Source organism: Oratosquilla oratoria, chromosome 14 (genome assembly GCF_046742065.1).
Source record: "Oratosquilla oratoria isolate Oo_2021 chromosome 14, ASM4674206v1, whole genome shotgun sequence".
Lineage (NCBI taxonomy): Eukaryota > Metazoa > Arthropoda > Malacostraca > Stomatopoda > Squillidae > Oratosquilla > Oratosquilla oratoria.
Window position 1 is genome coordinate 44,063,395 of NC_134790.1, and position 24,138 is coordinate 44,087,532.

At 38.6% G+C, this 24,138-nt stretch overlaps 1 protein-coding gene across 2 annotated transcripts in view; it reads left to right on the forward strand.

The window, feature by feature from the left end:
* Positions 1-3,478: 3,478 nt before the first annotated feature.
* Muted (biogenesis of lysosome-related organelles complex 1 subunit 5) overlaps positions 3,479-24,138 on the forward strand; it is a 44,951-nt gene continuing 24,291 nt past the window's right edge. Inside the window, exons 1-3 of one of the 2 annotated variants that reach the window (XM_076198049.1) lie at positions 3,479-3,544; positions 14,907-14,989; positions 23,059-23,133. In XM_076198049.1, the coding sequence (XP_076054164.1) occupies positions 3,511-3,544; positions 14,907-14,989; positions 23,059-23,133 (192 nt within the window). In that variant the 5' untranslated portion in view covers positions 3,479-3,510. Of the gene's footprint in view, positions 3,545-3,677; positions 3,829-14,906; positions 14,990-23,058; positions 23,134-24,138 lie in introns of those variants that run through there. The other variant, XM_076198048.1, reaches the window with a different exon arrangement.

The following is a 24,138-nucleotide window of genomic DNA, read 5'->3' on the forward strand; positions in this document are numbered from 1 at the left end:
GTACACGATAAGACGTGTATAACCGTACCTACTAATAATACACCCCTTCACCAGCTTTGACTGGTGATAGCAATAATGATGAAATAATAATAGTAATAATAATATTGCATGTAGCCCAATAATTGACAGGCTGCAAGCACATACAACTCAAACCCAACCTGGGAAAAAGCAGGCTACTCAGGCCCCACCTGTGGCTTAACAGGAACGCGCTCTACACACGGAAAGTGAACTCTACTGACTTCCCGTAAGATACACACACACACACCTCTCACGAACATAGCCACGCCACACGCACAAACATCTACACCTACTTTTTCTTCGACTAAAATTCGCTTTCTTTCTAACTTTCTCTTATACTACATCTCATTTCAGTTTACCTCCCACTAAAGATTTTTCCGTTTTTCCACCTTTCTCTCCTAATACGCCTCCTACCACTTTCAAACTTTTGTTGGTGACCCTAATCCTACTCCCGGCGTCGGCGCCGCCGTCCAAGCTCCCAGTCCATTTCTCCCGAGCCACGACCACCAACTGCCCCAAATCGCTCGCTAATTCGCCCGGTGGCAATAGCCCTCTTTTATACGCTACTATCTTTTCATTTTCTTACAGACATTCTTCCCCTCCCACAAAAACCGATCCCGCGCAAGCGGGTGGTCTTTCCTAGGAATTCAGAATTCAGAATTCAGATCTCTCCCGACTTCTCTACCGAGTTCTCTACCGACTTCTCTCCCGGGCTCAACTCCAAGCAGCAGTTCTCTCCAGCAAGAGGCCTCGGGACCAGTCCTCTCCAGCAAGCTGCCTCGGGACCAGTTCGCTCCAGCAAGCCGCCAATAAGTCGTCTCATTCTCTCCTGTGGCTCTTCGCCCACAGCCACGACGCTTGATGAGGCCTTCACTTCGGACCTTCTCCCAACGAGACTACGTCCGTTCCCTCCGAGTGACCCCGAATGAGGACAACCAGGAAGATGGCAGGCCCACAAGTTACACTTCACGCCCAGGCATGCCCAGCCCACCTCCGCCGCCCCGGCCTGCCTAGCCCCGCAGATCCGGTCTGCCCAGGCGCGGACTGTTCTCACCAGCCGCCACTGCAGTAATCGCCGCTGCCGCCACTGCAGTCACCGCCGCTGCCGCCACTGTAGTCATCGCCGCTGCCGCCACTGCAGCCTCCGCCGCTGCCGCCACTGCAGCCGCAGCCACCTCCGCTGTCACCATTGCAGCGGCAGCCACCTCCGCTGTCGCCATTGCAGCCGCAGCCACCTCCGTTGTCACCATTGCAGCCGCAGCCACCTCCGCTGTCGCCATTGCAGCCGCAGTCACCTCCGCTGTCTCCACTGCAGCCGCAGCCACCTCCGCTGTCGCCATTGCAGCCGCCGCCACTGCAGCCGCAGCCACCTCCGCTGTCTCCGCTATCGCCATTGCAGCCGCAGCCACCTCCGCTGTCGCCATTGCAACCGCAGCCACCTCCGCTGTCGCCATTGCAGCCGCAGCCACCTCCGCTGTCGCCATTGCAACCGCAGCCACCTCCGCTTTCGCCATTGCAACCGCAGCCACCTCCACTGTCGCCATTGCAGCCGCAGCCACCTCCGCTGTCGCCATTGCAGCCGCAGCCACCTCCGCTGTCGCCATTGCAGCCGTAGCCACCGCCGCTGTCGCCATTGCAGCCGATTCTGCCACATCACTCGCGCCTCGCCCTACCTCCACGGCGCTCGCTCCCAAAGAAGGGGGGGAGTATTGTGGTGACGCGCCGCTGGTCAGCCAACGAGGAACTTGGAAAGCTCCCCACGTTCCCGCCAGCCTCCTTTAAAAGGTCGGCGTTTCGCCGATCCCGCGCAAGCGGGTGGTCTTTCCTAGGAATTCAGAATTCAGATCTCTCCATTAATTGACAGGCTACAAGCATACACAAACAACTAAAACCCAACCTGGGGAAAAGCAGGAGAGCTCATGCCTTACCTGGGGCTAATCAGGAACACGCTCTACACGCGGGAAGTGAACTCTACTAACTTCCCGTAAGATACACACACACACCTCTCACGAACATAGCCACGCCACACGCACAAACATCCACACTTACTTTTTCTTCGACTAAAATTCGTTTCCTTTCGAACTTTCTCTTATACTACATCTTCTCATTTCAGTTTACCTCCCACTAAAGATTTTTCCGTTTTTCCACCTTTCTCTCCTAATACGCCTCCTACCATTTTCTGAACTTTTGGTGATTGTAATCTGTTTTTAATCCCGGCGTCGGCGCCGTCGTCCAAGCTCCCAGTCCATTTCTCCCGAGCCACGACCACCAACAGCACCTAATCGCTCACTAAATCGCCCGGTGGTAATAGCCCTCTTTTATACACCATTTTCTTACATTCTTCCCCTCCCACAAAAACCGATCTCGCGCAAGCGGGTGGTCTTTCCTAGGAATTCAGAATTCAGATATCTCCCGACTTCTCAACTGAGTTCTCTCCCAGGCTCAACTCCAAGCAGCAGTTCTCTCCAGCAAGAGGCCTCGGGACCAATCCTCTACAGCAAGCTGCCTCGGGACCAGTTCGCTCCAGCAAGCCGCCAATAAGTCGTCTCATTCTCTCCTGTGGCTCTTCGCCCACAGTCACGACGCTTGATGAGGCCTTCACTTCGGACCTTCTCCCAACGAGACTACGTCCGTTCCCTCCGAGCATATTAACCATTAAACCTTAGTTTCAGTGTTATTGTGAGTCTCATTTACCCTGGCTTGTCCATGCCGAACGAAACCCACCACTCTATGTGGAAAAATTTTCTTCAAATCTCTTCTATAACTATGTTTTTGGAGTTTCTTTCCATGTCCTCTTGTGTTTCTCTTGTCCTAGTTTAACAAGTCCTCTCTATCGAGTATTTCTGTGCCCTTCATGATTCTATAGATGGTCAGTAGGTCGCCTCTCTCTCTTCTTTGCTCCAGAGTCGGTAACTCCAATTTAGCCAGTCTCTCCTTATATGACAAGTTTGGAAGTGCAGGTACCATTTTTGTGGCTGCTCTCTGGATTCTTTCTATTTTCTTTATATTCTTTTTGGTACTGGGTGACCAGAATGTCACCGCATATTCGAGTCTAGTCTAGGCCTTATCAATGTGACTAATATATATTTTTAAATAATTTCTTCATCCAAATATGTAAATGCCACTTTTATTGATCTTAGGAAGTTATAGGATTCTCCGACAATTTTGTCTATTTGTTTATCATAGGACAAGTTGTTGTATTATGTTGTATTTTCTTAAAATCTTGAATAGTGTTTGCACACATTGTTTCCTTATTAAGTAATTTATTCCAGGTATCCACCAGTCTATGTGGATAGCTATTCTTTTTCATATGTCTTCTATAATTATCCTTTTTGAGTTTCTTTTCATGTCCTCTTGTTTTTCCTTTGTCCCATTGTAATAAATCATCTCCATCTAGGATATGTGTGTGTGTGTGTTTTTCAAAACAGCTGTGCAGTGGAAATAACATGTCGCACCATCACATGACTACTGTGCAGTGAAAATAAGCACTTTATGTATAAACAAAAAATGGCGGAAGCTGCGAAAGGTAAAGTCACTTCGCCAAATAAAAATGTATTTACACGGGTCGTAATGTAAACGTGGCATATTTAAACAGTTGATGCATTATCAAGGGTGTGACTTGCATACTTTTGTTAAGAACGTAGGAAGGATTGTTATGAATTTCCATAAACGCACCGTCAAACTTAATGTAATCTCACATGATGATGATACTCTCATCTGACCGGACTGCCCTGCACTTGTCACTTCATTGGCAGTGTAGGGAAGTTCTGCTGATACACCAGCTTAGGGAATCGAATATAACCGGTACCAGTAAGTGTAATGACTAGCTATAATAAGGTGTACCATTACAGCAGGAGTTCTCGACTTATACTTAGGAACTTCATCAATACAAGCTGAAATATACTTTGTTTTTGCTAGACTTAGTCTTAGAGGCAGGACTTTGTGGGTATGTTCAATTGAATGTTGTAAACTGACAAGCCTTATCATAGTGAGTCATTACAAATAATGGGGTGTAGAGTCCAGATTATTTTTATATTAATTTTTAGTGTTGTTTTTGTTTTGTAATTGCATTTGTCTTAGAACTGAGGGCTTTCTTGCTTTAGTTTAAAGTTACTAACTGACATTGTCTGTACATAGCTGAATTAAGAGACTAATATTATATCCTTTCATGTAAGAACCTTGATAATGAAGGCCTTTCAACTTCTAAGTTCTTTCCTTTGAACATATGGTAAATTTTCAGTTATACATGCAGGTAATTTGAAAAGAAACTTACATTACATTATTCTTGGTGTAAATCAGTAATAGAAAAAATTATTATAAGCTACTTGAGACTCCATCTGTGTTTTGGTAGAGGTGGAGGTTGAAGAAATTAAAGTATGATAAATTCATCTATACTGTATTGTTGAGACATTCTGACAGGTTGACGTAAGTGGAGTAGGAAACACAGGAGTCTTAGTTCGAGTTCATTCTTGACTAGTTTTGTAGGTATGCGAAAAAGCATACCTGCGAAACTAGTCAGGAATAAACTCGGACTAAGACTCCTGTGTTTCCTACTCAACTATTCAGTATTATTTTAATTGTGCACACCTATGCAATATTTTATATTATGAATATAGCATTAGAAAATTAAATATTAATTTTGTAAATTAAAATACATGAACATAGTATGTGATTTTCTTGGCGGGAATGAATGATAAAAAATCCTTGCTACAAGCATATCTACTAACAAATTAAGCCACTAGGATATGGTATGGATACCATGCTGTTGTCTGTCCAGTCCAGTCACCGTCAGATGATGACTTTCACATTGTGGACCAGGTGTTCTCCAACTACAGGTGATGTTAATAAAGCACTGTTACAAAGACAATGAATAGGGCTTCCTTGGACTTTGAGAGAATATTGGGTTCTGCCGTCGTCTGTTAATTGCTCGAGGTACAATAATAATCAGGCCATCAGCATCTGTGATGATGACGATATCAACCCAGATGATCTTTAGGATTTGAGGTACCAAATTACTAAATATAGTCCAGGTTAGAATAGACGAATTGATCATCCTTTCATTTCTTTGACCTTGGCATCTATCATAACAAACATGGTGTATCATTCAACTGCTGCAACATCGTTCGTTAGTAAATTAGTTTTAGTAATTTTTTTTTGTTACCGATTTCTGCCAAGAAAATTGTGTATTACTTTGATGTATTATAATTTACAAAGTTGATAATTAATTTTCTATTGCTATATCGCGTAGGTGCACACATTAAAGAATTTAACGTCTATTAACTTAACCTAACCTACCTACCTACCTACCTAACCTTACCTAATCTAATCTAACTTAACCTAACCTACCTACCTAACCTAACCTAACCTAACCTAACCTAACCTAAATTTTGTGGTGCAGTACCTGTAATTTTAGAGGTCATCGCCATTGTTGTCTCTGACCTCCAAATATATCAAAACAAAGATGGCATCTAAAACAGATGATGCAACTTTGTTTCTGCATAGCTTTTAGCAATGTTTTCTGATATTGATTTCCACCAAGAGAAATATTACATTGATGTATTATAATTTTCAAAATTAATATTTAATTTTTTAATGTTACACTGTGTAGGTGTGCAGTGGGCTGAGTTGACCCTACACTGGCCCATAAGTCACTAAGGAAAGGAAATCAAAGTGATGTTGTGGCAAAGGCCAAGAGGATGTAGCAAAAAAAATGTGTAAGGTGTATGGTAATGAGTTCAAAGAGGTTATAAAGCTATGCAATGCAAAATATGCAAAAATTGTATGTATAGTGTGAGGGCATTCCTTCTTGTGTTTATAAGTTTATTGTTGAGGAGGAAGCAGGAGAACAACTTCACTGGAACTGTAGAGATTGCAAAGAAAGGTGTGATCAAATATTAAAAATGGTGATGAATATGAGGAGACAGAACTACAATGAATAGGAGAAAAGGCAGACATAGTTTGAGAGAGAGACTACAGACAAGGTAGTAGCTCTTGAGTTATCTGTACTGGATAATATATCCAAGGAAATAGAGGAGACAGTTTCAAAAGTAATAGAGCATTCATTGCCAGATACCATTAAAAGGGTGAAAGCAGAACTTGCAAAGGAAGAAAAACAGCAATACATACATACATATACCAAAGGTTTTTTCCACCTTACACGGGGGGTAGCCAAAAAGATAAAGACATAGAAATCACTCCCACCCATTTCATTTCCCATATATTCCACTCCCCTCCACCCTCCTCTCTCCCTCCTATCTTGGTACCTCCCCTTTCTTTAAAAAAGAAAGTAAAGAAACAGCAATAGCAATCCTAAAAGAAATTCAGGATGGAGCCCAGGATGTAGAGAAGGACATCGACAATGTGTATAGAATTGGTCATTATTCTAAGGAAAGAAATTGACCCCTAAAGATAAAACTAAGATCACAAATGGTAGTAGAAGACATATTTGAAAAAGTAGGTAAGTTAGCAAGGAGTGAACATTACAATAAGATATGGATAGAAAGAGAAATGTGTATTGAGGAGTTAGAAAAAAAGAAGACACTAAAAGATGAAGCTAAGGAAAAAAAAACGTGAAGAGAATGGAGACCGAAAGCAAGGAATTCAGTTGGAAAGTAATCGACATGAGACTGAGAAAATGGTACATCAGAATGGGTGAACCAAAGGCAAAAAAAAAAAAAAGATGGAGAAAGGAAAAAATTAAAAGTGGCCTATACTTATGTCAATGGATTAATTTCAGGACTGAATGAACTTAATGATTACCAGTTAGAAGAACCAGACATAATGGGAATTGTGGCGACTAAACTAAGGGGTGCAATACCACCCATCAATGTTGGACAAGGACTGTACAATTGCGGGATTAAAAACAGACAAGAAACAGGGAGGAGGAATCATGTTCTTGGCCAAGAAAAACTTGAATGTGACAAAAATTGTGGAGGGCAAAGGTAATGTAGAAATGATCATGATAAAAGTTGAAGACAAGGACATGAAAAGTAGAAAGTTTGTGGTGACTTATGTGCCCCCAAAAATGAATGCTTGGAAAGAGAATGAGCATATGAAAATGCTAGAAGATACAAGGCATTCATTAAATGAGATACTAATGGGCGGAGGTAACCTGGTAATTATGGGGGACTTTAACTGCAGAGAAATTTGTTGGGAGGACATGACAGTGAAAGGCAGAGAAGACTTGTGGGGTAATGTATTACTGGACATGACCATGGAATATACAATGACACAGTGGGTCAGTGAAAACACCAGATACAGAAATAATGAGGAGCCATTGAGACTAGATTTAATATTTACAACAGAACCTGAAATTGTGGATAAAATCCAATATAAGACACCAATTGGAAAGAGTGACCATATACTTATTGAGACTGAACTAAAGGAAGAAATATACATGGAGAGAAATGAAAAGCATAGGAAAGGAAGATTGATGTACAGCAAAATGGACTTTGGAAAACTAAAGAAATTCCTTCAGAATTCAAATTGGGAAAATTTTTATGTGGAAGAGACAAAAGTGGAAGAGAATTAGGATACCTTGATGGAAAATTACAATAAAGGGGTGAATAGGCATGTACCAGGACAGAAGCTAGAATGTATATTAAATGCTGGTTCAACAGAAGATGCAGTGAGGCAAAAGATTGAAGGGACAGAGCTTGGAAAAGATGGAGAAAAAGATAAATAACCTGGAAAATGTCAAGTATATATAAACTATAGAAATGAGTGTGTAAAAGTGCAAAGAGAGGAAAAGAGGAACTATGAAAAAGACATTATAGATAAATGCAAAGAGCAACCCAAGCTATTCTATTGATACGTGAACGGTAAACTTAAAAATAAACAGGAAATGGTGAAACTATGCCAAGGAAATATAGAATACACAGAAGATTTAGAAATGGCCAAAGTCATGAATAATCACTTCGTCTGTTTTCAGTAGAGAGAAGGCACAATATTGGGACAAAGGAAATGAAGTGTGATCTCCCTCATGAGTGAGATAATAACACAAAAAGAAATAGTGGAACATCTGACAAACCTTGATGTCAGGAAATCACATGGCCCGGACAGAATTGCAAATTGGATTCTAAAGAAATGCAAAGAACTAATGGACAAAATGCATAGCATAATAAGTTGCTCACTTAAAGAAACAAAAAATGCTAACATTGTACCAATATATAAAGGAGGAAACAAGGAAGAACCAACTAACTATAGACCAGTCTCACTAACAAGCACTATAGCCAAAATTTGTGAGAAAATGATTAAGAATAGATGGGTAAAACATCTGGAAGAAAATAATATAATAAACCCAAGACAATTTGGGTTCAGACAAGGAAGATCATGTATCACAAACTTAGTATGTTTTTACTCAAGACTAATTGACATAGTGCAAGAAAGGAATTGGTGGGCTGATTGTGCCTTCCTGGACATACAAAAAGCTTTTGACAAGGTACCGCACAAAAAATTATTAAAAAACTGGAACATAAAGGAGGGATACAAGGGAACCTACTAAAATGGATGGAGGACTTCCTGATTGGTAGAAAGATGAGAGTAGTTGGAAAGAGGTGATCAGTGGAGTTCCATAAGGATCTGCACTGGCTCCAATAATGTTTGCGATTTATGTGAATGACATGGATGATGATGTGCAATGTTACATGAGGTTCTTTGCAGACGATGCTAAATTGTTAAGGAAAGTAAAAACTGAAACGGATTGCGAATCACTACAGGAAGACCTTAATAAGGTATGGAACTGGAATCAGAAATGGGAAGTGGACTTCAACATTAAGAAGTGTAGCATAATGGAGTTTGGAAAAAGTAAGAATAGAATATCAGGACAATATAAAATTGGAACTAAGGAGGTAAAGAATTTGGGATCCGAAAAAGATTTGGGTGTAATTATCTCAAACAACTTGTCTTATGACAAACAGATAAACAAAATTGTTGGAGAATCCTATAATTTACTAAGATCAATAAAAGTGGCATTTACTTATTTGGATGAAGAAATTATTAAAAGAAATATTAGTCACATTGATAAGGCCTAGACTCGAATATGTGGCGACATTGTGGTCAACCAGTACCAAAAAGAATATAAAGAAAATAGAAAGAATCCAGAGAGCAGCCACAAAAATGGTACCTGCACTTCCAAACTTGTCATATGAGTGACTGGCTAAACTGGAGTTACTGACTCTGGAGCAAAGAAGAGAGAGAGGCAACCTACTGACCATCTATAGAATCATGAAGGGCACAGAAAGACTTGATAGAGAGGACTTGTTAAATTGGGACAAGAGAAACACAAGAGGACATGGAAAGAAACTCAAAAACATAGTTATAGAAGAGATTTGAAGAACAGTTTTCCACATAGAGTGGTGGACACTTAGAACAAACTGGATGAAAAAATAAGTGTGCTCAAAAACCCCTTATGAATTTAAGAGCAAACTAGACACTGCAAGATACAAAGGTGGGACACCATGAGCATATCTCCCCTTCCCGTAAAATGCAACTAGATAAATACAACTAGGTAAATAGGCATAGGCCATAGCAGGGGTGATGTAGGACTGGGAAATACAGAGAAGTTAGTCAATACAAAAACAAATGAGCTCAGAGATTAGGAAAATCATAAAAGATAATGTGATATATAATATTAAGGAGTATGAATTAAAACTAAACAAGCTGAAACTGACAAACAATTTAGGATTTAATTGAATTCCAGATTGCTATATATCTCAGATTTACAGCATCAGATATTGTATCAGTAATTTGCCTTGGCATGAAGGAAGTAGGTAGAGATATGGTAGAATTTTAGAATTGGACACCTACGTGATGTAGCAATAGAAAATTAGATTTTAATTTTGTAAATTACAATACATAAATGTAATATATGTTTTTCATGGCAGAAATCGGTAACAGAAAAAGTTGCTAAAAGTGATACACAAACAAATATAGCTGCTTCGACTGCTTGAGACACCTTTGTTTTGGTAGATGCAGAGGTTGAAGAAATTAAAGTATGATAAATTCATCTTATCTAACCTAACCTACCTACCTAACCTAACTTTACCTATGTACCTACCTACCTTATCTTCCTGCCTACCTACCTAACCTAACCTGCACTTAGTAAAGCAGTACCTGTAATTCTAGAGGTCATCAGGGTCATTGGCATCGGCGTTGACCTTCAAATGTATTAAAACAAAGATGGCATTTAAAGGAGTTGCCGTATTTACCTAGTTGTATTGTACGGAAAAGGGAGCTATGCTTGTGGTGACCTGTCTTTGTATCTTGCAACATCTAGTTTGTTCTTAAATTCATGTGTGGTGTTTGCACACACTATTGTTTCATTCAATTTGTTCCAGACATCCACCACAGTGTGGAAAGCTGTTTTTTTTTTTTTTTGTCAGACCTCTTCCATAATTGTCCTTTTTGAGTTTCATTTCATGTCCCCTTGGTTTTTTTTTTTTTTTTTTTTTTCCTATCCCAATTAGTCTTCTCTATCAAGGACTACCATGCCTTTCATAATTCTATAAATGGCCAACAGATCACCTGTTTCTCTTCTTTGTTCCAGGGTTGGTAATTCCAATTTAGACAATCTGCTCATATGTCAGTTTTGCAAGTGTTGGTGCCATCTTTACCATTGCTCTTTGGATTCTTTCTATTTTCCTTATATTCTATTTTGTATTGGGTGTCCATAGTGTTGCAACATACTTCAGTCTTGGTCATATCAGTGTGACTAGTATTATTATTATTTTTTATTTATTTATTTATTTATTTTTTTGCCATTACCTCATCCAAGTAATTAAAAACCACCTTTATTGATCTTGGTAAATTGTAGATTTCTCTGACTTTTGTTTATCTGTTTGTCTGGGGTGTCTTTGGTGATTACTCCTAGGTCCTTTTCGAAACCAACTTTACTTTCTTTGCACTGATTTTATATTGTCCTCATTTTCTTTTTTACCTTTTCCAATTTCCATTATACTACATTTCTTAATGTTTGTATATAGCTATCAGCAATGTTTTCTTTTATTGATTTCTGCTAAAGAAAAACATATGTTGTATTATAATTTACAAAATCAATATTTATTTTTCTAATGCTGTATCACATAGGTGTGCACTTCTAAAAGATACCAAAGATAGGCCATTGTTAGTGAGATTGGACAAGTTGGCATCTTGATTGACCATGATTATACCCCAAACTAGAAAAAATTAGGAAGGCAATTCTGGATGGACCAAACAGTATGATATGATCAGTCAGGAAATGATGCCTACAATGTGAGGGGGGTCCAGACAATCTTTGGATTAAAAAAAAGAAAAAAGAAAAGAAAAAAAAATATCAGAATAAGGTAGTGCAAAGGTACATTATAGTAGCAAGAAATACAATAAGAATGTACTAGGAGTGTGGTATACCAATGCTGATCCACTAAATGAAATGGATGAATTAAGACTAAGAGTTTGATGTGCAAAAAAAACTAATCCATGATTATATTAGTGGTAGAAGTGAACCCAAAAAATGCTAGATACATCCCAACTCAGGCAGACTGTAAAATTCTGTGGTATGACTTACATTTAGCAAATTGCAGTAGCTCAAAAAGGGGTGTGGCAATATACACTTATGTTTCTCTAGGGCCTAGAGAGAGACAGTGGAGTACAGATTTTGAGGAAATGCTTTGGATAAAAATGAAATCACAAAACAATGTAAATAGTTTGATTGGATTTGTATATAGGAGTCCAAATAGCACCAAGTACAATAATGAAAAACTGAGTAAACTCACAACTGAAATAGGTAAAGATAAACTGTCTCCATTTAACTAGTTGGAGATTTTAATTATCATAATATAAGTTGGACAAATTGGACAGTTAAAGATAGTATTAATTTAGATGAGTTCGATTTTATTGATTATTACACATGATACAAGTAACTTGTGGAAGGGGAACAAGTGAACCACACTTACTAGATTTAATAATCAGTGATTAGCCAAATGTGATTTCCATAGTAGAACATGAGGGACATCTTGCCAGGAGCAACCATTGCATGTTAAGTTTTAACTTATATAGCTGTGCAGAAGTTTCAGTAAAACACAACATGACAAAGATAATTATGTCAAAATTCAGGCTTAAATTGAATAAGAACTGGAACAGGGGATGGTCTCATTTTGATATAAAAGAATAGTGAGAGAAGATTGAAAATTCACTGAAAGATGCATGTGACCAGTATACTGTATACCTAACAGAGTGGTAGTACAAGGAGGTAGATAATACAAGGAAAAACTGGATGATGAATTATATTGCAAGGTAAAAAAAAAAGGCATGACAGAGGTACATGGAGACAAAAGAGACAGGGAAGTATAATGAGTATACCAAACTGAGGAACAAAGTAAAAAAAAAAAAAAAAAAGTAGACACATTAGCAGTGAAAGAAACAGGAGAAAGAAGTAGCCAGATGTGTTAGAGATCGCTCTAAACATCTATGGGTATTTGTAAGAGATTGGGTGAAAACAAATACAAGAGTAGCAGATCTTAGAGATCCAGGACAAGAAAGTGGGGGTGATGAATTCAAATAAGGAAAAAACTCAATTTTTGGCTGATTATTTTGGTAGTGTTAATGTAACCGAGCAGAAGGGAGTTATACCAGAAACTGTAAGAAGAATATGACTTCGATCATTTGAGAGCATAGAAATCATACCAGAACTAGCATGGAGCAAACTGGAGAATATAAGGACAGATAAATCAGAAGGGCCAGATGAAATGCATCCCAGAGTTTTAAGGGAACTAAGTGAGCCATTGACAATAGTATTTGATAATACTATAGCCAGGGGAGAGAGAGGGGGGTTGCCGAATTAATGAAGTGACCTTGATGTGGATGTACTGTGTCTTGCGACACTGCTTCTCACCCAGGACATTGGACAAAATACAGGGATGACCCCTCATCCAGGAGGTGCTAGGATAAGAGGGAAGGGAGTGGAGTATGAAGGGGATGGAATGGGTGGGAGTGGCTATGCCTTTGTCTTTTGGCTACTTCCTGTGTAAGGGGGAAAAAAGCATTTGGTATATGTATGTATGTATAACCTGCAGCAGGATACCAAATAGTTGGAAACAGGCCAGTGGAACCACATTTTTATAAAAAAAAAAAAAAAAAGGTTGTAGACAGGATCCTGGAAATTAAAGGCTGGTTGAAATTAACATCAGTCATTTGTAAACTAATGGAAACAGTTATTAGTGACTAAATAATACAGCAGATGGTGGATAACTAACTTTTAAGTGTGAACCAGTACGGGTCCACAAAGGGTAGGTTGAGTACACTGGAACTACTTAAGAGTGATGGATGTGTGGATAAAAGCCTGGGATGAAAATAAGAAGGTAGATGTAGCCTACTTTGACAATAAGAAATATTTGATACAGTGCCACACAAACAGTTGTTGGAAAAAATTAAGTTGTATGGTATTAGGGGTGAAGTGTTTAGTTGGATCAAGGATAGGAAACAATAGGTAGGAGTTGGAAAATATTCTAATTGGATACAGGTGACCAGTGGAGTGCCTCAGGGCATCGTGTTATGTCCTGCATTATTCTTGATGTATGTGAATGATTTGCCAGAAAATATTAGTTTCCAGTTGTTTATATTTGCAGATGACCCAAAGTGTTTTAGGGTGATAGACTCAGTAAGTGACCGTGAAGTTCTGTAGGAGGATATAAATAAACTAGCAGTTTTGTTAGATAAGTGGAGACCAAAACTGCATCCTGCTAAGTGCTGTACAATGATAGTGTCGAAACAAAAAGCCAAAAAATGGAATTACAAATTGCTAAGTGCAGGTAAAGGCAGAGAGGAATCTGCAGTTAATTTGAGGGTGGTAAACTCTGAGAAAGATGGTATCACAGTGGATAAGAATTTATATTTTGAGGAGCATATCCAGCAAATGTTAAATAATGCCAATCAAATGATGGGGATAATAAGAAACATTCAAGTGCCTATTTCCAGCTCTTGTTCATAGTCACTTAGAATATGGTAAATCAGTTTGGGTGCCATACAAAAGAAAAGATATTATTTCAGTGGAGAATGTTCAAAAGAGAGCAACTAAAAATGATACTGGAATATATAATAACCATGCAACACCAAAAGTAATGATAAAATCAGAGGAAATTACTAGAGGACATTCATATAAATTTGAAAAAGTTAGGTGCAATACCAAAATTAGACAAAATTATTTTAATAGTAAACATTTGGAATAGTTTGCCAGAAGAGGTAGTAGAAGCTCCTACATTGGTAGCATTCAAAGCTAGGTTGGATAGATGCTGGAAGAAAGAGGAGGTGGTGTTTGGTTTTGAGGAGTTGAGGTTGTGCCAACCAGACACCAATTAGTACAGTATGTTGCTTGAAGTGTTGATCTAGACATTGAGGCCTGTCATTGGCCTGCATCCAGTATACTTTGATATCTGATATTTAGGGATTGTTAGTGTAGGACATTGTAGTTTTCTGTGTGGTGGTTACATGTAGGGTACTTTTCCAGATAGCTTCAATTTTATCGTGCAATCAGGAATAGTTGAAGATACCAGTAAAAGCTTTTATTGCATTTGGGCTGAGGTGTTTTAGTTGGTTGTTTGAGATCTTATCTGGTCATTTCAGACTGTCTTTACTGTCTGGGTATGGGAGTTTTGTCAATATCTTAATTGCCCCCACAACATAGTATTTTGGTAAAGGAAGGGGTTGCATACAAATGATTGATCAATAATAAGCATAATTTCTTTTATAGCATTTGTCTTTTGTAATACTAGTTTTCATTCATTCCATAACATTGTCCATCAATGATATGAGGAACATTTAAAACTTTCATCTGGTATATTCATTTCTGCAAAAGGAACAGATGCTTGATTTTTTTTTTTATATAGTGGGGTTATTTGTATACAATCTTATTACAGATGTGAGTGAAGTGTTCACAAGGCTTTTTGATCATAGACCTTTCCTGAGAGGTGAAATAAACTTTTTCCAGAAGGAATTTGAGGTAAGAATAGGAAACATGATATCACGTATTCCTTGTACTTATTTTTAGTTTATTTTTTTGTGTTGATAATAGGGAAGGGGACAGAATTGGTGTAGCAAATCCTAAGCAAATGTAATGTAGTTGAAAAGGGCTACCTTTGGTATCCTGGAAGTCTTCGGTTATAATGAAAATAATCTTGAACATGTTTAAGTGTATGAATTTTTTTTTACCTCGTGGGTTTCCAAGATTTTATTGACATTTGTTATATGCTCGTATTTGGTAACCAATTAGAGATATATTGGAGTGGGAAAAAGTAAATTCTTTATATTTTGGTAGGGATAAACCTTCACATGGAGCTAAGATAAAAGGGAAATGGGTGATTGATGGGAAGGGGATGAGTGGGTAGGTGGTGGGTGCATGGTGCATGTCTTAACTGGCTACCTTTCTTATAATGGCAAAGAAACCTGTTTGTATATAGATAGTGTGTTGAGAGTTGTCAAGGCTGAAGTCTATTAATTTTATTTTTGAAAATAGTAGCTGCCAACAAATATGGCAGAGGAAACACCATGTAAGGATGAAACTGTTATTAATGTCATCATGTTTTGCTTGCTAGACCACCTCTAGTACTTGAGAAAGCTTTAATGAATAAAATGTTGCAATTCTGGTAAAGTTTTCATCTTCACGTGTTGTTCCTTTTTCCAGATATTTTCTTGCCATTGAATATGACTGTCCAATGTTGTATTGCAGTCCCATGTCTTGTATCCTATATCGGCTGAACATTTAACCTCTTCCATATGATGATGCTGGTGTCGGTATCTTGATTATATTTGTTTTGTAGTTGTAACTGAGTGACCCCCGAATTCTGTGAACTGGCTTGATCACGTTTTCTGTGTTTATTATTACTCAGTGAAAGAGAATGAGTAATACAGCAGTGACTTTATATTTTATAATGCAAGTATTGTGATGCATCAATCATCATACCTCAGGCATCTGATGCTGAACATGAGAATTGACTCGTATTGAAGAGGTTAATCCCACAAATGTTCCACCTCATTAGCACATACATTGATGTTTAGTGTAGTGTGTAATTACCCAATTCTGATTGATTTTGGATTATTTACTAATTAATGGTGTACTATTGTTCCAGTTGATATTTTTAGTAGATTCAGAATTCCACCTTTGAACTAAATATGTTAGGTACCACTATGGGAATAACATGCCCAAATTTTTGTGTTTTTTATCTTTTGCATTTACTGAAGTTTTACAGGAACAAATCTCACATTGTGTTTTGTATGTTCTATATAATGAAAACCTAACCGAAGGCCATTTAAACTGTGTAAAAGTATAGTGTCATTACTTATTCATAGAAATGTATGTTTGTTTACATGTTTGCATACCACCTTTGTAGTGTATTTACCTAATTAGAATGCACAGGAAAGGATCAACATTCAGTGTCCCATCTCTTCGCAAATATCATTGATCAAACAACAACAACTTCATCATCTTGCTTTTCTTCCTGTTTTTGTTCTTTGTCTTCATGTTCTTCATCTTGTTGTTGTTGTTCTTCTTCAGTTGGAATATTTCATTTTTTTAGTATAATATAGAGATTGTTGCATAGAAAACTATTTCTCGATACCCTTCAGCACCATGGCACCACGTCTTTTGAGTTTTTTTGCGACCTCTTCTGTCCAAACTAAGAGGTTTTCTCTGTCAATTTTTTGGTTGTCTGCTAGTTTTCTTTATCTAAACACAGCAATTGCATCATATTTTCTTTCTTCTAAGGAGGGTAGTTTAATTTTTTCTTTAATTTTTTTTCTTATAGGTCCATTTGCCAGGCAGGTGACTAAATTGGTTGTTATTTTGTATGCTCTTTATTTTTTATGTCTTTGGATTGTGTGGAATGTATAGTGCTGCATATTCTAGTGCAAGGTTGTCCAGGTTCTCTATGACTTCTATCATCCCTCCATTCATGTAGTGAAACCCTGTTATATGTTCAAGTGTTCAACAGATACTTGCCACAATTTTGGTAGTATGCTTATTTGGTGACAAATTTTTTATGACCATCACTCCCAGGGTTGATAAAAAGAGTGTGGAAAGCAGAGGTGGATGGAGTGAACTTGAGGGGATAACCAAGGTTGAAATGGATAGGGTGAAAGATGCTTTGAGCTAGAGGAGTATTCTTGTTGAGCAAGGAAGGGAGAAGACAGAGGATAGGTGTGAGCGAAGAATGGTTGTGTATGGATGATGTTTTGATGCAGCCCAAAAGGATTTCTCTCCAGTCATCTCTATTTTCCTGCATGGGGGGATGAGGAGGGAAGGTCTTTGTGGCCCTGCTGTGGATATACTGTGTCCTGCATTGCTTCTGACCCAGGCAGTGGGTGGGAGAGAGGGATGACCCTTCATCCATGAGGGGAAACAGTGGGTGGTGATTGGAGTGGATGCATGCCTTGACTGGATACCACCTTTGGAAGGTGAAGAAGGCTTTGGTATGTATTTACCTAGTTGTATTTTACGAGAAGGGGAGCTACACTTGTGGTGTCCCGCCTTTGTATCTAGTTTGCTCTCAAATTCATGTATATATATAAATGTGTGTGTGTGTATGTGTATATATATATATATAATGCTAAACACCACAGTGAAAGGAAATTAAAATTTTGAATCCAAGTGCTTTTGTGATATAATCACATCTTCAAGGATTACAAGAGAATAAATATATACAGAGCTAGGTGTGGTATATATATATGTATACATATATACATACATACATATATATATATAAATATATGTATACATATATACATACATACGTATATATACATAAATATATGTATATCTGTATATACTTTTCATGAAAGTGGCAGTTGCCGACAAGACTGACGAGTTAAACACCATATGAGGACGAGCCTTTATTTGTACGACGTTTCGCTTATTACAGCTTTTTCAAGCACAAGTTGAGATAAATATGCTTGAGATTAAATAAGGGGAAAGGAGGGAGGGAACGGGGAGAGAAAAGAAGAAGGGAGGGAAGGAAGAGGAGGAGAAGGGGGGATTGAACACTGGGAAAGGTTGAGAATGCTGGCCCAAATGTCCGTGGGCGAAATGTTCACAAAGGGTGGTTTAAATATTTAAAATGGGTATTAGGGGAATTGTGTGGGGCGAGATGTTAAACATGCCCCTGTTTTGTTCAATAGTGTTCGTTCCTTAAATGATCGCTACTTCTAAACACTTCCTGCAGATTTTGTCTGGTTCTCGTATCAGCAGCTCTGCATTCTTCCAGTCCATAAGATGGTTTTCCTTGTTTCTATGTGTCACACATGCATTGGTGGTGACATCATGCCTGACGTCGTAACGGTGTTCACGTATTCGTGTATTCAGGTCGCGTGACGTTTCTCCGATGTAAACTTTATCACATCCTGAACACGGAATACGATAAACACCGGCTTTGGTGCCCGGTGTTTGGTTGTTGTGTATTTTCGTCTTCGTGATGTCTTTTATTGTCCTGCTTGTCTGGCACACTACTTCCAAGTTGGTGGTTCTTAAAATATGTGTCAGGTTGGTGGCAACGTTGCTGGTTGGCAACACGAGACGTCTTGTTGTGCTGTCCTGCTGCCTACGGCTTTCCCGAATCTTAGTGGCCTGCTGTCTGCAATTACCTAAAAGAAATTCTGGAAATTTTAGTGTTAAAAAGGTCTCTTTAATAAACTTGTACTTTTCTTCTAAGTATTTTGTACTTCATATCCTAAATGCCCTAAGGGAAAAGCCTATTACTACTCCTCTCTTGGTCCTTATATCATGGTGGGAGTAGAAATGAATTAAATAATTTTTGTTGGTGGGCTTTCTATACACTTTGAATTCAAGCTGGTTACCGTGCTTAAAGATATGAGTGTCCAAGAAAGGAAGAGAATCATGGATTTCTTCCTCTAGGGAAAACTGAATGGTGGGCTTCACTTCGTTTAAGGCCGTCTGCAAGCGATGAAGATTGAAACGCCTGGGTGTGACGAGTAAAATATCATCCACATATCGCAGCCAGGTCACATGCTTGGGAACGATGTTGGCAAAGGGTCCTGTTTCTAGAAATTCCATAAATAAATTGGCCAGGACTGCACTTAATGGAACCCATGGCCATGCCAAATTTCTGGTGGAAGAAGCGGTCCTGGAATTTGAAATAATTAAATTCAACACAAAGTTCTATCAAATCAACAAAGTGGTTGGGGGGCAGGGCGAAGTCGATTTTCTCCTCGATTCTATCCCTAAGGAGCTGTATTACCTTATCCGAAGGAACACATGTGAAAAGACTTTTCACATCTAGGCTGGCCAACTTTTTGTTTCTGGTGGAGATATCTCGGGGACCTACTAGACAGAATCCCAAATGGTGTCTTGTAATTCATTTTATCCATGATTTCAGGCTCAGATGTGAATATCAAGTCTAGTCTCGATGGTTCTTTATTGCTTCTATATCTGGTATTTTCCTTGACCCATTGAGTCGATGTATAATCAATGGTCATATCCAGTAGAATGTTGCCCCCAAAGTTCCTCTCCACCTCTTATTGTCATTTCTTCCCAATTTATTTCCTTTGGGTTAAAGTCACCCATAATTACTATGTTTTCTCCCTCTATCAGTACCTCAGATAATTCCTTCTTTGTGTCTTCCAGTAATTTGGAATGATTGCCATCAAACCAAGCCAGTATTTTTGGGGGCACATATACTACTATAAATTTTCTACTTTTCATAATAATATTTTCAACTTTAATTGTGATAATTTCCACATTATCTTTTCCTTCTGTTATCTTTATCACATTTAAGCCTTTTCTAGTCAATAACATAACTCATCTTCCCTGTTTATCCATTCTATTTTTTGCCCAATGGTTGTATAGACCTTGTCCCACCATACTTGATGATATAGGACCTTTCAATTTTGTCTCCACAATTCCCAGTATGTCTGGTTTCTCTGTAAACAAATAGCCATTTAGTTCATTTATTCTAGAAATTGTACTGTCCATGTTTGTGTATGCCACTTTTAATTTTTTCTTTTCTTCTCTTTTTTTTTCTGATGTACCATTTTCTCAGCCTCAGATCCAGTACTCTAAAAAGAAAAAAAGAAAAAGAAAAAAATTCAGTCTGTTCTTCTCTCGTTTTTTTCATTAGTTTCGCTTCTCAGTGCCTTATCTTTCTGTATTTCTTCATCATTCATTTCCTTTTTTATCCACACATTTTTGTAATTTTCACTGTTAGCTAGTTTGACCACTTTTGATAGTATCTCTTCAGCTACCATTTGATTCCTTAGTTTGATTTTCATTGGCCTATAGTGTTTTTCTTTAGAGTATGTGCCCATTCTATGCATGTCTTCGATTTCCTTCTCTAGCTCTTGACCCTCATCCTGTATTTACCCAGTTATTATACAAGAAGGGAGCTATGCTCGTAGTGACGTGTCTTTGTATCTCTCAGCATCAAGTTTGTTCTTAAATTCTTGAATAGTATTTGTACACACTGTTGCCTCTTCCAATTTATTCCAGATATCCACCACTCTGTGTGGGAAGCTATTCTTTTTCAGATCTATAACTATTGTAACTGCTTTGGTTATGGTATGGTGCTTCTATTCAGGGTGTGGGGGCACTACTGCTGCCAGATATGTAACTGGTTTGGGCAGCTACATGAGGGCTCTTAATGTGGGCAAGATAAAGTCTCAGCCAGACTTTATTGTCTTTATTAACAATATGATCTGGTTAAATATAATAGGTTACAATTAGATCCTTTGACCATAATACTCTAAGTGTCGGGCCTTGACCTTGGGCACTCATGTGGTCAGATGTCTGCCTTCTGCCAGGTTTGCAACCTGGGCAGATCTGTGGCAGGCTCTTGACCTGGCCAGCTCTGGTGTCAAGCAGGCTCTTGACCTGACCAGCTCTGATGACCTCAGCAGCATAGCCATCCGATAATAAAGGGGGTTAGTGGGTTGTCGTTTGTGACAAGTGTTAGTTAATGATTATTGGCACAAGTTAGTTTCATATGTAGGGGTTTGTCATATGGTTGTTGTTGTTGTTGTCGTTCCCTAGACTGTCTGTCTGAGCAGTCCCGTCTCCCCAAGGAATGCCATAGCCGAAACTGGGTTTTCCCACAAATCCTTTATAGAGCGTATGTTGTGTTGTTTGCGTGCATGATTGTGTATAATGCAGTCTTCCATTATGTGTTGTATGGTATGGGGTGAAGTGTTACATCCTGGGCAGCTGTTCACAACGCGGTCATCCAGCCTCTTCTGGTAGCTTAGAAGTGCTGGGTGGTGACCGCATCGCAGTCTGGCCAAGTGGACTCTGTCCTTTCGTGGGAGAGAGGATTCAGGAGGGTGGATATCAGGGGGTCTGGCATGCAGCAGTGTGTTGTCTTTCAGTGTGTTAATGGAGCGGTGAGTGATATGATTATGAATATGTTTCCGGAGGCTGGTATTTGGTGGTTGTGGAGGAAGAGAAGAGAGTATCTGTGCGTGATAAAGGTCTTTGGGTGTTGTTTTAATGTTTCTTGGTGTGTGTGGGTGTTCTGCTATGTAGTGTAGCGGGTGTAATGTGTTTGTGGTGGCTGCGGCAAGTGTTTGTGTGCCTCTCATGTCGAGGTGGTCCTTGACTTTGAGGACTTTTGTTTCATGGTGTAAATGGTCTGTAGGTGTTGTATTTGTGCAGCCTGTAATTGTTTTTAGGGCTTTGTTTTGTATGATTTGAAGGGTGTTGTGGTGTGTCTCACTGAGATTAGGAGCCCATGCAGGACTCGCATAATTCAACACTGAGCGTATGCATTGTTTGTATATTGTTATATTAGTTTCTTTGTTTTGTCCAAATGTTGTTCCAGTGATTGACTTAAGTGCGTTAAGTCTGGGTGTGCATTTGTTTTTTATGTTTGTGATGTGTTGTTTGAAAGACATGGATGTATCATATGTTACACCAAGAATTTTCGGTGTGTTTGTGTGTGGTATTAGAGTGTTGTTGATGTAGAGATGAGGTATGTATTTGTGTTCTTTTGTCCAGTTGGTGAGAAGTGTTGCTGTAGATTTGGTTGGAGCTATTTTGAGTCTGTTTGTGATGAACCATGTGTTGAGTATGTCAAGGTATGGCTGGATTATTTCTGCAGCTTTGTCTGTGTTACGATGTGTGCATGTGATTGTTATGTCGTCTGCGTAGGAAGAGATTTGTATTTCTGAGGTGTCTGGCGTGGGTAAGTCATGCATGTATAGATTAAATAGTGTGGGGGATAGAACCGAGCCCTGTGGTATTCTGTTCTTAATGTTTCTGATGTGCGATGATTGGCTATTATATGACACGTAAGCATTCCTGGCCCAAGAGGTTGAAATGTCTGGTTCTGAATAAAGCTCCATACTCTAGCCTTAGCGTTTCATTTTGCTACCTCACCTCCATATTTGTCTGTCTTTACATACATACATATACATATATATATATATGTATATATATATATATATATATATACATATATATATATATATATATATATATATATATATATATATATATATATATATATATATATATATATATATATATATATATATATATATATATATATATATATATATATATTAAGAACCACTCTTGCATGATTGTACTTAGGGCACCATCCATCATTGAAACAGTACCATCACAGAATAAGCCAAGCCATAGGTTCAGACTACCCTAGATGCAACCATCACATAGAGGTCACAGAAATCAAGTTGTAAATTCCCCATATTAACAATCTCTAGACAACATTACAACTTATCTTCCCAGAGTGACTATGGACCCAAGGAGAGGCTGTTACTGGTTACCTGAAGGCCATGGGTCTTCTGGAATAGAGACCAGAGGTGATTGATTGATTGACTGATTACTAATCAGAAAATGAGATGTGTGCTGAGTTTTGAAATGAGTATCAGAAACAGTCCAATCCTTGTTTTGTGCCAGATACAAGAAGTAATCTATAAGTATTGCAGTATACACGAACATAATGTTTGAGAAGCATTTCTACATTTATCTTTAAGCACATTTTTCAGTGTAGTATATAGTTATTTAACTTAAGTAATTTTAACATTTTCATACAACTTTAAATTTTTCAGGAAAAGAAAGGAGACCAAGAAGTTGAGGATCTTTTTAAAGCTCTGGAACGTGCAACAGACATTAGAGCCACACTAGTAAGAACCATTTCACAAAACTGTTAACCTTATCTTCTCTTTAAGTGTGGAGATTGTTAGAAATTGAGTAATGTAGTGGGAAAATGGTTACCAAGGGTGTGTAATGTATGTTTTAAAAGAGAAATGATTGAAGATTGGAAGACAGCAAACTTGTGCCATTTTGTAAGGGTAAAGTTTGCAAGCTTCTGGTATTTTTTCTTTTTATCCTGCTCATATACTTTGTTTCTCCTCAGCTTTCTCTACCCCCTTTTCCTTTCCTTCTCCACTTTCCCCCTACTCTCGATTTGACAGTCCCCAGCTCTCTCCCCCTGAAAACATTGGATGTTCAGAATTCCTCTACTCTTCCCTTTGGTTACTGCTACATAGTCCATTAATGCCCTCTCAGCCAACCTAACCTCCACCACACTTTTCCTCATCTACTTAGGCTTATCTCTTGTTAAACTCTTCAATATGAGTTGAATATTTGGATGTGAGTGTTAGGCTGCCTGATGTACAATGATTTAATGATGCATCACAATACAGGGATTATGAAAAGGCTAAGTGAGTGAAAGGAGACAACATTTGTGCATGATTATTTGTGAAGATATCACCATGACCATCTATAGCAGCCCTATCTCCTTTATTCATTCATGTAGTAATAATCAACTTTTACTGAGAAACATGTTTTAGTTTATGACAAGCTTGCATAGATAAACTTTAAGCTCTACAGTGCATGTATTTACTTAGTTGTATTATATGGGAAAGGAGCTATGCTTGTAGTGACCCGTCTTTGTATCTTTCAGCATCTAGTTTGTTCTTAAATTCTTGTATGGTTTTTGCACATACCATTGTTTTGTCCAATTTGTTCCAGATATCCACCACTCTGTGTCTGTGTTCACACAGGCCTATCATATTTTTCCCTGCCAGCTCACCTTTCTTATCACAGTCTCTCTCTCTCTCTCTCTCTCTCTCTCTCTCTCTCTCTCTCTCTCTCTCTCTCTCTCTCTCTCTCTCTCTCTCTCTCTC